Below are 18801 nucleotides of genomic sequence, written 5' to 3'. Positions count from 1 at the left end.
CTATGAGTTGGTGTGCTTATTCCAACAGCCCCTTCATCATTGTCTACATTAAACCCCGTCCTAGTTTGATAGGAAGAAGTGGAGAGAGCCATCCTTTCAGAGACTTTAGCAATGGCTTTATCAAAGTGCTCATTTATTTTAATCAGCATGCAGAGTAGAGCTCATCTGGGTAGTTCGTGCCCAGGTGGTGGGTGAGTAGATTCACCCCTCATTTGGCCACTGCTGCTGTGCCCTGTGTTCTTCAGAAGTCGTTTCTCCACTGAGGCTGCCAGCCTGGAAGCTCTGGCTGAGCACTGGGGACCAAATCCACCTGGAATGAGACAGTTTGCTTAAATCCATTTGTAAATAATAAAGTACTTTACAAATGTTAGACATTATTATTGGTCTCTATGGGAGGGCGCCACTCTTTAGTCCCTCTGTACTATACCTTGGCAGTGTAAATCTTTCCATCTTTATATGCATCTCACAAATAGTTTGTGCTTTATTTTTATGAAATAAAGAGTGACACCACCTGCTCTGGTTACCTTTATCAGCCTATTCAGCACCCTCTCAGTATTTTTCTGTAAGATATTTTCACTGATAAGAGTTTTTGTGGCTTAAAAAGGAATTTTGACAATATCCCTTCAAATTCCAAAGCTCTTTCAAAAGAGACTAAATCCATCTTTTGTTCCTCCCAAGATGTATATGAAAATTCATTCTTTCCCAAGACTGTTTTACCCTTGCTACTACTTCATGCATTGCTGTTCGTTCCTTGGGGTGGAGGAAAGAGCACAGTAAAGTTGTGTGTAGTTAATGCCATCAGCACTGCAGATGCACGTGCACACACAGGAACACACATGACTGTTTTGTTTGCTAGCAGCTAAAAGTAGTAAAGGCTGAGGGGCATCGTGTTACTCACCTCCAAATAGAGTGATGGATGACATGTTGTTTTGTCATTCCACACTGTAGTAAATCCATCATTAAAATCACCCTCTGAGGACAAATTTTTGAAAGATTACAAATCTGTAATGGCCTTCACAGTCGTTATATACCAAGCAAATTAAGTTATAAAGCAAGCTTTTTCAAGTAAATTAAAATGCAACTGTACTACCTTATTACATCAATTCATATTATGCTGACTTGAGCTTTAATTGAGCCATGTTAGTTTATAGTTTACATTTTTTTTCTGAAGATTCACTTGTGGCCGGGTGCGGTGGCTCATGCCTGTAATCCTAGCACTTTGGGAGGCCAAGGCGGGTGGATCAAAAGGTCGGGAGTTTAAGACCAGCCTGGCCAACATGGTGAAACCCTGTCTCTACTAAAAATACAAAAATTAGCCGGGCATGGTGGCAGGCACCTGTAGTCCCAGCTACCCGGGAGGCTGAGGCAGGAGAATCCCTTGAGCCTGGGAGACCTAGAAGTTGCAGTGAGCCGAGATTGTGCCACTGCACTTCAGCCTGGGCGACAGAGTGAGACTCCATCTCCAAAAAAAAAAAAAAAATTTACTTGTATTTTAATTTAGGATAGGCACTCCTTTGCTCAAATTAGAGTGGTCTGCTGTACTAGTCAAACATCTACGACTCTATTGAGTCTATTCCGCCTGTCAAATGCTGACAGTACTTCTGAATCCCATTTATTGATAAAGGCATGACTTGTCTACACAGAATGCTTACTACCACTTACTGATCCTATTTTTTCTAATCCAAAAACTATTGAGTGTTATATTCCATAAATCAATTTGTGGACATAGCTTAGCTTGAGGTCTCCCTCAAGCTGCTTCCCCCCCACACACACACACACCTTCCCAAGGAAATAGATTTATTGTTTTATTTAATTATAAAAGCAATACAATAAAAAGAGGGAAATAGTGTAATGCAATACAATAAAAAGAGGGAAATAGTGTATATGTAAGCTGTTATAAACTTAGCAATTATAAATTTAAGCAGAAAGGCTGAAGAAAACAATCTTTTAAATTAAAAATCATCCAAAATCTATCATTTATACATTATCATTATTATGTTGTTGTCTCTCCTTTCAGACTTTTTTCTCTTGTGTATATAAACCCATAGATTGACCTCATTTTTGTTTTTAAAATGCCTTTTATACTACTTCTATTTTGTAAATAGCTTTTTTTCCTTAAGAACATGTTACAGACATCTTTGGATAGCAATGCAAGGATTTTTTTTCTTTTGGTCAGGATTTTTGTCTTACCATCCCCTACTCCTCTCAATTTCTATTTTTTATGATGAAAATTTATTATAGCTCAGGGCATAGTCATCACAATACCCTTTGTGAGGGTATTCATCATCTTGGTTTTTCAGTGTAAAAAATCATTGAATTGTAGTTACCCTTGCCAAAAGATGAAGAATGAAGCAATTACATATTCCCCTGAGATTGCTGAAATTTGTCCTGTAAATTAACCATTTAAGAAATTCATTACAAAGGTTAATTATGTCAGATCTATAATTTTGTTAAGGTTCAGATACACCTGGATACTGTCTGTTCCTTAACTTGGGTGAGACAATGGTTACTGAAATGGGAGGGATCAACAATTTGCTTAAGAATAGCAACTAGCCAGGCGCGGTGGCTCAAGCCTGTAATCCCAGCACTTTGGGAGGCCGAGACGGGCGGATCACAAGGTCAGGAGATCGAGACTATCCTGGCGAACACGGTGAAACCCCATCTCTACTAAAAATACATAAAAAACTAGCCGGGCGAGGTGGCGGGCGCCTGTAGTCCCAGCTACTCGGGAGGCTGAGGCAGGAGAATGGCGTAAACCCGGGAGGCGGAGCTTGCAGTGAGCTGAGATCCGGCCACTGCACTCCAGCCTGGGCGACAGAGCGAGACTCCGTCTCAAAAAAAAAAAAAAAAAAAAAAAGAATAGCAACTAGACATGCACTGTCCATTTACTGTCCTATGCTGCAGCATTCTGCCTAGTAGCCAAAACAAGGGAGGTGGCAGGAGAAGCCAGTTCATGACACTGACATTAGGAATGGTTGCCACTTTGGGTTCACTGGAAATTGAAGGATAGTGTATGGCTTTGCTGTAGAGTCACATTTCAACATATGACCCACACTGAAGAGAAGAGCATTTTTTTTTTTATTATTTGCGTGTGTAGGTAGGCAATGCTGCTGTTCTCGGAATCACCAGAAATGCAGAAAGTTATCTCCTGTTAAATTGTTCTCCAAATGGCTAAACTATTTAACATCGATGCTGACTGTTGTATAATCTAAAACAATATTTCAGGATGCAGCAAGTCAGTGTTTCAGAGGTCCCTGATTTTGGTTAAAATGGTCTTTGCATGTGTTCTGGGTTTTGTTGTTGAACTAAAACTCACTTTTTCTAAAATATTTAGGCACACAATTTTAAAAACACCATAATCTTAGTCTCCATACTATGCTGTTCATCTACTCAAGACTTGTACTGAATATAGCATGATAATAGGGCAGTATGGAAGAAGAGTAAGTTAACACTCACTGAAGCTTATGTTCCAAATTCTCTTCTAAATGCTCTACATATTTACTTTTCAGAGATACTCACGATATGGCCAACTTAGTACCATTATTTGTTTGATGCAACTTGGCAGTTAAGCCTGATGTCATTCAGAATCCAGTATGTGTAAATCGTTTCCAAGCATTAGAGCCCTTCAAGAATCAGAGCTCAGCAGTGTTGCCTTTAATTGACTCAAGTAGGACTTTGCCAGCTGATGGGGTGCTCTACCAGTCACAATGGTTTTGAAAAATGGGAAGTGTTTTATTATAATTCTAGGTATTGAAACCAAGGGGGATTTGGTACAAAAAGTTTCACAACGAAATTAGCTAGTAGAATTCAGATAGAGGGAAAGGTTCATGTGAAGATAAGAGATAAAAATGAGTTACATGAACAAAGTTGTTCCATCAAAATTTACAGAAAAGCAGTTTTCAAGTTTACCTGCCTAATTACAAATAATAAGACTTGCATTTGTAAAAGCTTAGAATTGTAGGGCTGGAAGAGACCTTAAGGAATCATCTTTTCCAACTCCCCTTATTGCAATTCATTGCATTCAGTTGAAGAAAACAGATTTACCCAAATCTTACAATCAAATTATTAGTAGACTTTGGAATAGAATCTAGATTCTCTGGCTGCTAGTATTCTGCCCTTTTTTTTTTTTTTTAAAAAAAACAGTTCCCTAATCTGTTGGGCTTCCAAAGATAGCTCACATTGAGGCTCTTTTAACCTTTTTTTTTTCCTTCCCCTAGTAGAAAGTGTTTGCTTGCCCCATGGGCCAGAGAAACAAAAGTCCTGGAATCTTTCTCAAGGTTGCATTTATCTAGAGCACCAGGACTTCAGCTCTCAGCCCCAGGAGGTCTGGCTTTTAGGCCTCTGGATTCTCCTTTGGCTGCCATTATTCCTGCCAGCACTTTGAGTTGCCTGAACATGTCATTCCTCAAGAATGTGAGGGGGAAAAATGTTATTAACCGAGTGTTTTCTTAAATGTAAGTATAGCAGTACCTAAACAGGTGAATGTCTGGGGTAATAAGCAAAAAAAAAGTTAAGATTATTAAATGAGCTTACTAAATTGTGAGTGGCTGGTAACCTTGTGGTCTTTCTAGAAATATTTGCAGTTTTTTAAGGAAGGGTGATACTTAAACACATCTTTCTTTGGTATAATTTTAAAAATAAACATTTCAGGCAATGGAAAGAGATTGATTATGCACTGGGTAAGTCACCCTTATCTGGAACAGTTTCAACTTCTTAGGCTACTCTTGCTTTTTATAATCTCTTTCCTTCCTCAACTTGTTAACTCAAAGAAATCTAAAGTTTTTTCCTTAATGGGTTGTCATTGGCTATGGAGGTGTGTTCTGTTCAAGTAAGTATAGCCATTTGTAAGTACAGGTCATTTATGAATTATGAACTTGTAGGCACAGGTTTACTCAATGAGAAAAAGAGTCAGAGAACAAAATGTTCTTGTTGGCTTCTGCCTGGTCTGGAGTTTCAGGGAAGTAAAGGAACACTGTGGTTAAAGTTCATACCATCATTTTGACATTCAGTGTCGGACTTTCTCTTTGTAAATCCCTCTTCACGTTAGGAGTGCTGGTCTCAGAGCTCAAACTGTTTCAAAACCATAACATTTCTTAGTGAGTGATTGATCTGTATTATGTGTCCAGCCATCAGGGGGATCTTGGGATGTTGCTTGTGTAAACTGTAATCCAATCTGATGCTGTGCATTTAGTTACAGTCTTTCATAGACCTATTGGCGATACTCAGTCCTCCTGGATTTGGGAATAGGGCTTATCTGATACCTTCAGGGGAAAAAAAAAAAAAATCCATTCATTTTTCTCTCTTCCCCACTTAAATAACTCAACTCATGTGGTAACACTGTGGGATCATTGTCCTTCCAGTTCCTCTGCAGCTCATATTACTACAATATTTCTTAAGTATTTGGTTACCTACACAACAATGTGATTTAAAAAAAAAAAAAAAAGACTTTGTATATGCCTTACAAATTAACCCATCTGCAAAGAGCTAGGAAAAATATATGCCTTCAATCAGCAAAAATTTCCTATCAGCAGTTCTGTGTATGTTACGTAGTATAAATGTAAATATATAAATTTGGAGATAAATGCTCATGTGTTAAAATGTTAAAGCAAGTCTTTCTACAAATTAATATCATTTGCCTCTAAGAAAATGTTTATTAAACCCAGGGTACCTGAGATTGAAGTATCTTGTTGTTTGGGTCTGTATTCTTTGGCTTAATAATGTCTTCAGTTACAAGAATGATAAAAGCTGAAACAAAATCCTTTAATTCAATCAGAGTGGAGCTGAATTTTCGGAAGCAAAGAGTGGAAATCTGATACAGGACTGCATAACATAGGAAGTTAAATATACAAGATATTAAGACTTGTAAGAAGCGGATGGGGTTGCCTTGAGGAATTTGAAATGGCTGCATTGAACATTTTCATAAATACTACTATTTTATCCTCTCAAATTAAGATGCTTTATGCAAACTACTCTAAATTGTACAGTAGTTCCAAAGAGACCATTTACTGTTTTCTGCTTGTTTTACATCCTGGAACAAGTTCAAAGCTTTTGATTTCACTTGATTAAAAAAAAAAAAAAAAAAGTCTGAGCCTTGAAAAATAATACAGGTTTGATGAATATGATTTCAGTATTGCAGTTCTATAAAAATTTTCAGTGTTTATGGTACATTTGACCCAGGGGCCCCACAGTAAATATATCCACAGTGCATTTTAAGTGCAACAGAATGAACATATTTGAAAGGTTAGCCATTCTTTTGCTTTTGCTTTTTTTTCCTGTAGTATGAAAATTAGCATTGTAATTGCTCCCAGAATGGGAGTACTGAAAAAATATCCACCTGACAGAAATAAACATGCAGAAAATAAATTGAGTTAAGATTTCATTAGTTATCTGAAATGTAAATTTATGTTCAAAATGGCTATTACTCGATTTTCATGTATATTAGTTAAATGCTATGCTTATAAGATTTTTTTTTTTTGGCTTGAATTATGACTGAAAAAAATTGGATCACAGCTTTAATATCCAGGTGGGCAATGCCATTTGCTGAGATCTTAGTGCACAGCACAAGATTTTTTCTGTCAAGCACAGATTCTGCCTTGCCACTGAGCCTTTTGAAGCATTCTGAGGTAACAATGGAGATATATTTAAATTTTTTTTTTTAATTTTTCTTCTTGCTTTTTAGGTTGTGGAACTTTTAGCAAGTGCTCTCATGGACTTGGTACAAGGAGTATATCACGAAAATTCTACTTCAAAGGTAAAGGATTTCAGAGTCATAAAATGTTATGTTATAAGCCCTTGTGGTAGAACTAGAATAACGAAAATGTCATTCTTGTTTTGTGTTTAAATTGTACATGGCTTTTTTTTTTTTTTTTTTTTTTTAAGATTAGTGTTTTGGCTACAAATTCATGGCCATACGCTTAGTACATAGCAGACTTAGCCAATTAAAACAACCTCTTATCCTCTGGCTGGATTCACAGTCTGTTCAATCTGCAGCAGCCCAGTAGACACTGGGATGCTTCTGGCTAACAGGTAGCAGTGTCACAGGCAGGCAGGCTGGAGGAGCAGCTTGTGCTGAGGCAACTGAACCCATCCTTTCCCCCAGAGGAAGGGTCCTTCCATGTCACAGAGGAGTGGACCTTGATCCTAAGAAGATGACTGTTGGGGAGATGGGATGGGGATGTCTTTTATATGTAAGACCCAGAATTTACTGCATTATTAGATTCTTTATGATAAGAAGTGGGATGATTGCACAGTTGGATTATTTTGATTAATTTTATAGGTCTAGAATTAAGATTTTTTTGACTCATTTAGCAGGACATCTCAAGAAAGGTTAGGTTTTATTTCCTTAAAATGCAGTTATTTCATTTCGGTAGGATATTAGATGTGAAGTAATTGCTTCATTGACCACCACCATCATTTAACATGGTACATACTATTATAAGGGGCTCCTATCTTAGTGTTTCATTATTCTAACTTCTTTAGCTTCTGTATTAGCAAGATTTCACTCACTTCAAATTAGAAAAGGTATGCATGTATGCACATCTTAAGCTTTTTGACATTTTCACTTGAAAAAAGAAAGATAAATTTTACTAGAAGTGAAACATAGGGCATGAGCAACTGGGATAAGAAATTTAAAATTTAAAGGTATAACGCAGGGACTCTGGGTAGTTCAGAGACTGGTTAGTAGAATGTGCGGAATTGCACTTTGGACATCTGCTAACATTTGGTTCAAGTAACCACAGTTCCTAGTAGGCACATCTAGCCTCATCTAAGCAGCATATTGGTATGCAGAGACCTCACAGGATGGATGACCACAGTAGACCTTTCAAAGATGTGCAAGTTCACTACTGTGGATGAAGGTTAATATCTGATTGTAAAATCGGTGACTACTGGTCTAGTTCCACTTGTAGAAAGTTACCTTGTATAGATAGTACGATGAAGATGACAATAGCTAAGCAAATAACCCTGTAGTAAGTGATTTGCCTGTGTTTCTTCATTTAATCTTCACAGAAGTCCTTAGAGATAGGTACTACTGCTGTCCCCATTTTACAGATGTGAACACTGAGGTTGAGAAAAGGTTAAGTAATTTTCCCAAGGTCACACAACTTGTTAGTTCTCAGGGATTTGAAGTCAAGAGCCCAGACTCATTTTTATTTATTTATGTATTTATTTTATTTATTTATTTATTTTTTTTTTTGAGACAGAGTTTCGCTCTTGTTGCCCAAGCTGGAGTGCAATGGCACGATCTCAGCTCACCACAACCTCTACCTCCTGGTTTCAAGCGATTCTCCTGCCTCAGCCTCCCGAGTAGCTGGGATTACAGGCATGTGCCACCACGCCTGGCTAATTTTGTATTTTTAGTAGAGACAGGGTTTCTCCATGTTGGTCGGGCTGGTCTCGACCTCCTGACCTCAGGTGATAGGCCCACCTCAGCCTCCCAAAGTGCTGGGATTACAGGTGTGAGCCACCGTGCCCGGACCAGGATTGGGGGCATGGCAGACCAGAGTGGTCTTGGAAAATGCAACATTTAGGCACAAAAGCGGGAGTGCCTGTCCTCACCTAGGTCTGTAGGAGTGGAGCCCCAGCCAGGGACCTGCCTTTCTCTACCCAGCTACCCAGCACTTCCCCGTATCATCTGTACTTTAGTGAAAGCTGATTTGATAGCATCTATCTGCCATACCTGAGATCCCACTATATGATAATTATAGTGACCAGTTCTGGATGTTGAGACACTGTTTTCCCTTGGGATATTTCCAGGGTGTTCAACTTAGTTCCATATAAGATATTTATATTTTACAATTAAATATGTTAATTTTTACATGAAAGTGTTATTGTTGGTTTTAAGGTCCTTAATTTATCTACTCTTACCATTTGTCCACTATAATTAGCTCAGTTCATTAATAATTATGTGACCATGTTTTAAGTACTTTTTATGTCAGGGAGACCTAACAGCAACAACAATTAATACTTCGATAGCCCTTTACAGTTTGCTTATACTTTCTTTGTACACGATCACCTATGAAAAGGGTGACATTTGTTGGTATTCCCATTTACAGAGGAAAAGCCTGAAATTCAGACATTACAAATGGCAGGAAAGCATAGTGTCTGAAAATTGTTAATATATTAACATGTTTCACAGTTCATAATGAACCCAGGTTTTTCTTGACTCTAAGTCCCATGCTTTTTCTCATATTTTCATTGTGTTTCTTCCCGAAAAAGAGAAAAGAAGAAGCAACAAAGTCTTTTTTTAGACAGAGTCTTGCTCTGTCGCCCAGGCTGGAGTGCAGTGGCGCAATCTCAGCTCACTGCAATCTCCGCCTCGTGGGTTCACGCCATTCTCCTGCCTCAGCCTCTCGAGTAGCTGGGACTACAGGCGCCCACCACCATGCCCACGCCCAGCTAATTTTTTGTATTTTTAGTAGAGACAGGATTTCACTGTCACTGTGTTAGCCAGGATGGTCTCAATCTCCTGACCTTGTGATCCACCTGCCTCGGCCTCCCAAAGTACTGAGATTACAGGCATGAGCCACCGTGCCCAACTGCAAGAAAGTCTTTAAAGGGCTGTTGATTGTACTTGAACCACCACTTAGCAAGCAACAATTGCTGACTTTATTTCCTTAAATACAGAGATTCAGAGGAATGCTACCTTTATTAGCTACATTTTATTAAAGAGACTCTATAGCAATGCTTCATTCATCTGTCCTCTTTCCCTGCCACCTCCTCATAGCCCTTTTTTAAGCAGTTACATTTCTGAAAATAGCCAAACCATTTAAAGAGCCATTCTTTTTTCATAATGGAAACAGGATGGCGTGGTGGCTTAAGCCTATAATCCCAGCACTTTAGGAGGCCAAGGTTGGAGGATCCCTTGGGGCCAGGAGTTCAAGACCAACCTGGGCAACATGGGAAGACCCCATTTTTACAAAAAATAAAATAATTAGCTGGGCATGGTGGCCCATGCCTGCTCAGGATGCTAAGGTGAGGCAGTAGGATTACTGGAACCCAGGAGTTTGAGGTTACAATAAGCTGTGATTGCACCACTGCACTCCAACCTGGGTGACATAGCAAGACCCTGTCTCTTAAAAAATAATAATTTTTTTTAAAAGAATGGAAACAAAAATGCATGGTTGAACTGTACTAGTGGGAGTGCTTCTTGATGCCTCCATTTGTGCCTCAGGTCCAATTTAGGTTAACCACATTTCCCTTCCTAACCAGAAAAATTCTGGCTTTTTTTCCTGAGTGTGCTTACCATTGCAATAGCTCTCTTCAGAATTTGGTTTTTCTAACAGCCCAAGAAGTACTTCAGATGCCAGAGAGAGCACTGCCTCCACATGGAGTGCTTTCAAGGTTTTCATGTTCTGGCAGGACTGGGAAGCAGCCACAAGTGGAGGTCATGTGGGAAGAGAGGCTGCCTCTGTGGATCTCTGTTGCACAACCTCCGTAGCCTTGGGCCAATTTAGTACACAAAAGAATTGCTTTGTGATTTAAAAGAAGCTGCAAACCATTTCATCTCTCTAGGGGTAAGAGGATACAATAGCAGTCTATTTTCTATATGGCAGCTTAATGCAGTGGTGAAGATCCTGGGTAGTAGGAAAATAGCTTTCTGTTAAGTAGCATATATGTGACTAAGGTAGATACATAACAACAAATGGAAGGGAATTGGAACTGGATACATTAGAAGTCACCTTCTCCAAAAGAAGTTTATAGAGCAGCTGGGCGTGGTCATTCATGCCTGTAATCCCAGCACTTTGGGAGGCTGAGGCGGTTGGATCGCAATGTCAAGAGATCGGGACCGTCCTGGCTAACATGGTGAAACCCTGTCTCTACTAAAAATACAAAAAATTAGCTGGGCGTGGTGGTGGGCGCCTGTAGTCCCAGCTACTTGGAGGCTGAGGCAGAAGAATGGCGTGAACCCGGGAGGCGGAGCTTGCAGTGAGCCTTGCAGTGAGCCAAGATCCCGCCACTGCACTCCAGCCTGGGGACAGAGTGAGACTCTGTCTCAAAAAGAAAAAAGAAGAAGAAGAAGAAGAGGTTTGTAGAGCAATTACCTAGTTCTCCTTAAAGCTGTGAAAACTTTATGACTTACATTACTAATACTTATTTTTTTTTTACAGTGTCTCGCTCTGTTGCCCAGGCCAGAGTGCAGTGGTGCAATCTAAGCTTACTGTAACCTCTGCCTACCCGGTTCAAATGATTCCTGTGCCTCAGCCTCGCAAGCAGTTGGGACTGCAGGCGCACACCACCATGCCTCGCTAATTTTTGTATTTTCAGTAGAGATGAGGTTTTGCCGTGTTGGCCAGGCTGGTCTTGAAATCCTGGCCTCAAGCAACACGTCCTCCTCAGCCTCCCAAAGTACTGTTACTTACTCATACTTAATAATGTACTAAGTTGAATTACATTTATATAAACATATAAAATAGCTTAGGAAATTCATCCTTTGTTCTAGTCATTGAAATATATTTTCATTTTTGCATTGGCTAGTTTGTGAACCATTTCTTCATTATAATAAAAATTAGCCATTCTGATTTCTGTAGTGTTTATAAGAAAATATATCTCCCCTCTCTGCATTTTAAATATTAGCTAATTGAAGAAAGAAGCATTTGAAATAGAAAAATTGTTTGTTTGTTTTTTTAATTTTTATTTTTTAAGAGGTAGGGTCTCGGCCAGGTGCGGTGGCTCACGCCTGTAATCTCAGCACTTTGGGAGGTTGAAGCAGGCTGATCACCTGAGGTCAGGAGTTCGAGACCAGCCAGGTTAACATGGCGAAACCCCGTCTCTACTAAAAATACAAAAAAAAGCTGGGTTTGGTGGTGCGTGTCTGTAATCCCAGCTACTCAGGAGGCAAAGGCAGGAGGATCGCTTGAACCTGGGAGGTGGAGGTTGCAGTGAGCTGAGATTGAGCCACTGCACTCCAGCCTGGAAAGAGCGAGACTCCCGTCTCAAAAAAAAAAAAAAAAAAAAAAAAAAAGAGGTAAGGTCTCACTCTATCACACAGACGGGAGGGCAGTGGTGTGATCCTAGCTCACTGAAACCTTGAACTCCTGGGCTCAAGCAATCCTTGCCTTCGGAGTAGCTGGGACCAGAGTAGCCTACCACCACACCTGGCTAATTTTTTAAAACTTTTGTAGAGACAGGGTCTCACCATACTGCCCAAGCTGGTCTTGAACTCCTGGCTTCAAGCTACACTCCCTCCTCAACCTCCCAAAGTGCTGGGATTACAGATGTGAGCCACCATGCTCAGCCACCATGAAAATTGGATTTTACATGGTCAAGAGTTCACCAATTAAGCTGTTTTATATATTATACTCATGTTACTTACTGTACTCACTAAATATTTTACATTTTACAAAATTGACTTTGGATTCACAAACCTATATATCTAAAATGTAATTGTCTTATCATTTTAACTTACCTTCCAATTAGAAAAGTAGGCCAGGCACGGTGACTCACACCTGTAATTCCAGCACTTTGGGAAGCTGAGGCGGGCAGATCACTTGAGGTCAGGAGTTCGAGACTAGCCTGGCCAACATGGTGAAACCCTGTCTCTACTAAAAATACAAAAATTAGGTGGGCGTAGTGGCACACACCTGTAATCCCAGCTACTCGGGAGGCTGAGGCAGGTGAATCGCTTGAACCTGGGAGGCGGAGCTTGCAGTGAGCTGAAATCGCACCACTGCACTCCAGCCTGGGCAACAGAGTGAGACTCTGTCTCAAAACAAAAAAAAAAGGTAGAGTACATGTTTATTAAATAATAATTGAAAACAGAAAAAGGTCAAGAGAAAAATAAAAATTATTTTATAAAACCATCCCCCAGAAATGAATCATGATTATGTTTTAGTATATTTCTTTCTAGATTTTATTCTGTATTGAGTTGTTTTGAGTTGTTACTGCATATAACACTTTGCATATTGATTTACTTCCCAGCATAATCATTTTTGTCATTAAGTCTTCAAAAATATAATTTTAATGATTGTTTAATATTTCTTCATATTGTTATACTGTAATTTACTGAATCATTTCACATTTTGGGGGCATTTACTTTGTTTCCAATTTTTCGTTTGTTTTTTGGTTTTTGGTTTTTTTTGAGATGGAGTCTCTCTGTCACCCAGGCTGGAGTGCAGTGGCACGATCTCGGCTCACTGCAACCTCTGCCACCTGGGTTCAAGAGATTCTCCTGCCTCAGGCTCCCGAGTAGCTGGGATTACAGGTGTGTACCACCATGCCCGGCTACTTTTTGTATTTTTAGTGGAGACGGGGTTTCACCATGTTGGCCAGGCTGGTCTCAAACCTCTAACCTCAAATGATCCTCCCACCTTAGCCTCCCAAGTGCTGGGATTCAGGCATGAGCCACAGTGCCTGGCCTGTTTCCAATTTTCTTTACTAAATTAAACAATATTGTGATAACATCTTAGTGTATAATAACTTCGCTCAATTTCATACTATTTGCTAAAAAAAAAAAAATTCCTGAAAGTGAGATTCTTGAATCAAGAAGAGTATTTTCAGTATACCTCTGTGCAGAAAGGGATTACTGTCCTGAGAAAAACCTGATTATAAGGTTGATCTTTGGCTAGCATTGGAGAAGTTGAATTTTAGGAGTGTTCCTACCATCCTCCAAATGATAAGAATGGCTCACAGTGCCTTAACTGTTTGCAGACAATATAGTTTATACTGAATACCTGCTTTCCTTCTAGGAGTCTGGAATTTTGCTACATGCTAGGCAGAAAATGCGTACATGACCAGCCCTAATAAAAACCCTCACCACTAAGTCAGTCTCCAGTAAATCTCCATGGTAGACAATATTTCATACATGTTATCACAGCTCATTCTTGGAGGAATTAAGCACACTCAAGTCCACTGAGAGGGGATTCTTGGAAGTTTACACGTGGTTTCTTCCAGACTTCACCCTATGGGGCTTTCTCTTTTTAGTGGTTTTGCTTTGTATCCTTTCACTGTAAAAAAGTCATTACGATGAATTTGACTATATGCTGAATAACATCTGTCATCCTAACAAATCATCAAACCTGGGGGTGGTTTGGAGATCCCGAACTCACTCATTTTCTGATTCTTTATTGTTTATTTTCCACCCACTCCTGATCCTTCCTGGGGAATTTAATCAAGGTCCTCTGCAAAGGCAGTGTCTCTGACTAATGTTGGTGTTGAGATGGGGAACAAGACACCTCTTTCCTGTCTCCAGAGGTTCAGCTCTTATTGGCTTGGTCTCAGTCTCAGGAAAGTGAGAGGGTTTTAAAAGAGAATCCAGTTCTCTTGGGAAATAACTGGTTTTAACAAGTGACTTGAGTTGCAAAGATCCAGTCTATTTTTTTCAAGCACAGATTATATTAATACTTTCAGTATCAGTCAGTGGATTTTAATGATGAATATTATTATGTTTTTGTGGAGCAAGATAACTTCTGTCCTTCTGTCCATTTCTTTTCTTTTCTTTTTCTTTTTCCTGAGAGATGGAGTCTATCTCTGTAGCCCAGGCTGGAGTGCAGTGGTGCGATCTTGACTCACTGCAACCACCGCCTTCCGGCTTCAAGCGATTCACCTGCCTCAGCTTCCCAAGTAGCTGGGACTACAGGCATGCACCACACCACCTTGTTTTGTTTTTTTTTTATTAGAGGTGGGGTTATAGTGTATGTTGGCCAGGCTGGTCTCAAACTCCTGCCCTCAGGTGACCTGCCTGCCTCGACCTCCTAAAGTGCTGGGATTAAGGTGTAAGCCACTGTGCCTGGCCCATTTGTTTTTCTTTATGCTTGTCTTCCTTTTGCTCTCAGGCAGCTTTCAAGTAAAATATAAAAATAAGAGGCCAGGGCCGGGTGCGGTGGCTCATGCCTGTAATCCCAGCACTTTGGGAGGCTGAGGCAGGAGGATCACCTGAGGTCAGGAGTTCGAAACCATCCTGGCCAACATGGTGAAACCTCATCTCTACTAAAAATACAAAATTAGCGGGGTGTGGTGGCGGGTGCCCGTCATCCCAGTTACTTGGAAGGCTGAGGCAGGAGAATCGCTTATACCTGGGAGACATAGGTTGCAGTGAGCCAAGATCATGCCATTGTACTCCAGTCTGGGCAACAAAAGCAAAACTCTGTCTCATAAATAAAGAGGCTAGGAGTGGTGGCTGATATCTGTAATCCTAGCAATTTGGGAGACCAAGGAAGGGCAATCACTTGAGCCAAGGAGTTTGAGACCAGCTTACGCAACATGGCAAGAACCCATCTCTACAAAAATTAAAACATTAATCAGACATAGTGGTATGCCTGTAGTCCCAACTACTTGGGAGGCTGAGACAGAAGGATTGCTTAAGCCCAGGAGGTTGAGGCTGCAGTGAGCCATGTATATGCCACTACACTTCAGCCTGGGTAACAGAACAAGACCCTGTCTCAAAAAAAATATATATATATATATATAATTCAGTCCACTAGGAAGTTAAGGTTTGTCTTCTACCTGCAAAGCCCTGTACTGCCATCTAAAATGCAGTAAAAAGAGCCAAATGAGATTTTCCCATTAAGAAAAATAGCAGGAGGATAATGTGTACAAGAAGCTACATCTGGATGGGGAATCAGAAAAGACATTTTAAAAAATGTTATATTTGAGATGGACATTAAAGATTGGGAAGATGTCTATAGATGGAGATATATATGGCATTCCAGGTAGAGGAAATAACATGATGAATGGAAAGAAAGCATATTTGAGACCAGGGCTTCCTTCACATAGGAGTAAAGGAATACTGAAAAGTAATATTGCAAAAGTAGGTGTTTATAACACATGGTAGAAGATCTGTAATGCCAGAATGTATTATTTTCCTTTTTTCCTTCTTCCTAAAAGATTTCTTTTAACCTTGCTTATAAGACAGGTCTGATAGTAATGAACCTTTTTTTTTTTTTTTTTTTGAGACAGAGTCTCTCCCTGTTGCCCAGGCTGGAGCGCAATGGCACAGTCTCGGCTCGCTGCAACCTCCTCCTCCTGGGTTCAAACAATTCTCCTGCCTCAGCCTGCCGAGTAGCTGGGATTTCAGGTGTGAACCACTGCGTCCAGCCACTAATGAACTCTTTTAGCTTTTGTGTGTCTGAAATATATGTTCACTGGATATAGATTTCTAGGTTGACAATTTAGTTTTCCTTCAGTATTTTTAAAGATGTTGCTCCATTGTCTTCTTGCTTTTATTATTTTCAACAGGAAAGCCACTGCCATCTTTATCTTTGTTCCTGTAGTCATAAATAGATCATCATGACTTTCATGTTCTTTTTTTCATATTTCTTTTGCTTGGGATTCATTGGGCTTCTTGGTTCTGTGAGTTTGTAGTTTTCATAAAACTTGGGGAGAAAGTTATTATTTCTTCAATTTTTTTTCTGGCTTTCCTTTTCTCCCCTTTTATAGGGACCTCAGTTACATAGTAGGCTGCTTTAACTTGTCCCAAGTCACTGTTTCTTCTTCTTTTTTAGTATTTGTGTTCCATTTTGGATAATTTCAGTTGGTGTGCATTCAGGCAGACCAGTTTACATGTTCTGTGTTTCTACTTAATATGCTCAGTGTTTCTTCTAGCTCCTTGGCCATATGGAATATAGTTATGAAAACTGTTTTAATATCCCTGTCTACTAATTATATCATCTGTGTCATTTCCTGGGTTGGTTTCAGCTGAATGGTTTTTTTTCCTCATTATGGGTTGTATTTCCCTATTTTTTTGCAACTTGGTTATTTTTGGGTGGGTGCCAGACATTGTGAAATTTATTTTGTTGGATACTATATAGTTTTGTATCACTATAAATATTCTTGAACTTTCTTCTTGAATGTAGTTAAGTTACTGACAACAGTTTGATTCTTTCAGGTGTTACTTTTAAGCTTTACTAGGCAAGACTGGAATAGCATTTAGTCTAAGGCTAATTTTTTTCACTATTAAAGCAAGACCTTTCTGAGTTCTTTACTGATGCCCTGTGAATTTTGAGTTTTTTTACTCTGACTTGTGGAATAGGAATTATTCCCAGCCCTGTGTGATCTCTGGGGATTGTTTCTGCTGTTCCTTCTGGGTGATTCTTTCTCCAGACTTTAGTAGTTTCTTTGTACCGATGCATTGGTAATACTTGGCTGAAGACTTTAGGGAGGATCTGTGTTTACCTTCAGAGCTCTCTCTGCAGCTCTCTCTTCTTGTGTACTCTGCCCTATGAACCTTAGCCCCTAATTAACCCCTTCGGCTTCTCTAGACATCCAGGTTCACCTTTTCAACTCAAAGGTACTGTTAGTTTCCTCTGCATCCTGGCATTCTCTCCAGGCAGAAGCTGGAACAATTATGAAACTCATCTCATTTGTTTGCCATTTCTCAGGTGTCACTGTCTTTTGTTGCCTGATTTCAAATGGCTTATAACTTTTGTTTCATATGTTTTCTTCAGTTTTTAGCTCTTTCAAGCAAGAAAGAAAACCTCATCCCTTTTGCTCCATCTTGGCTGGAAGTGTTAATTTTCAGGACTTTAAAAAATTTATATTATAATGACTTTTTTTTTTTTTTTTTTTTTTTGAGACGGAGTCTCGCTCTGTCGCCCAGGCTGGAGTGCAGTGGCCGGATCTCAGTTCACTGTAAGCTCCGCCTCCCGGGTTTGCGCCATTCTCCTGCCTCAGCCTCCCGAGTAGCTGGGACTACAGGCGCCCGCCACCTCGCCCGGCTAGTTTTTTGTATTTTTTAGTAGAGACAGGGTTTCACTGTGTTAGCCAGGATGGTCTCGATCTCCTGACCTCATGATCCGCCCGTCTCGGCCTCCCAAAGTGCTGGGATTACAGGCTTGAGCCACCGCGCCCGGCCTATAATGACTTTTATAAAAATAAGGCCAGGCACGGTGGCTCACGCCTGTAATCCCAGCACCTTGCGGGGCCGAGGCGGGTGGATCACGAGGTCAGGAGATCGAGACCATCCTGGCTAACATGGTGAAACCCCGTCTGTACTAAAAATACAAAAAAAATTAGCTGGGCATGGTGGCGAGTGCCAGTAATCCCAGCTACTTGGGAGGCTGAGGCAGGAGAATGGTGTGAACCTGGGAGGCGGAGCTTGCAGTGAGCTGAGATCGCACCACTGCACTCCAGCCTGGGTGATAGAGCGAGACTCCGTCTCAAAAAAATAAAATAAATAACAAATATAGCATTTCCCTCCTATAAATTTTATGGTGCTATTGCATTGCTGGTACCCTAAGTGCATGTTTAGTGTGTCTGTTGGGTACACTGACCATGGGAATAAGAAATCAAAAATGACACCAATGTTTTGCATCTAATTGACCAGAAAACTTTATTATATAGTTGCCAGCCAAAGATTGGTTTTAGAGAGAAGCAGATAAGTTTAGTTGAGGTCAAATTAATGTTGAGGTGCTGGCAGAATCTCCAGATGAAAGAGTAAAGAGCTCCAGAAAGGTGATTTGGGAATTCATCTTTGTAGACTGATAGGCAAATATTTTTAGGTAAACAACAACAAAAAAATCTAGTAAGATAAAAACAGAGCTGGGCCTGGTGGCTTATGCCTGTAATCCCAGCACTTTGGGAGGCGGAGGCGGGTGGATCACCTAAGGTCAGGAGTTAGAGACCAGCCTGGCCAACATGGTGAAACACCGTCTCTACTAAAAATACAAAATTAGCTGGGCATGGTAGCACACGCCGATAGCCCCAGCTACCCGAGAGGCTGAGGCAGGAGAATCGCTGGAACCCAGGAGGCAGAGGTTGCAGTGAGCTGAGATGATGCCATTGCACTCCAGCCTGGGCAACAAAGTGAGACGCTGTCTCAAAAAGAAAAAAAAAGTTAAAAAAAAATAAAAAATAGAATGGAGAATT

At 40.2% G+C, this 18801-nt stretch overlaps 1 protein-coding gene across 3 annotated transcripts in view; it reads left to right on the top strand.

The window, feature by feature from the left end:
• The window catches only part of PDSS2 (decaprenyl diphosphate synthase subunit 2), a 298703-nt gene that overhangs the window by 199247 nt on the left and 80655 nt on the right, over positions 1-18801 (top strand). For all 3 annotated transcript variants that reach the window (XM_008007441.3, XM_008007440.3, XM_008007438.3), the window contains one exon: positions 6680-6751. In XM_008007441.3, coding sequence (XP_008005632.1) covers positions 6680-6751 — 72 coding nt within the window. The remainder of the gene's footprint in view (positions 1-6679; positions 6752-18801) is intronic.

The sequence above is a fragment of the Chlorocebus sabaeus genome, chromosome 13 (genome assembly GCF_047675955.1).
Source record: "Chlorocebus sabaeus isolate Y175 chromosome 13, mChlSab1.0.hap1, whole genome shotgun sequence".
Lineage (NCBI taxonomy): Eukaryota > Metazoa > Chordata > Mammalia > Primates > Cercopithecidae > Chlorocebus > Chlorocebus sabaeus.
Note: the sequence above shows the minus strand (reverse complement) of the source record. Positions and strands in the feature narration are given on the sequence as shown.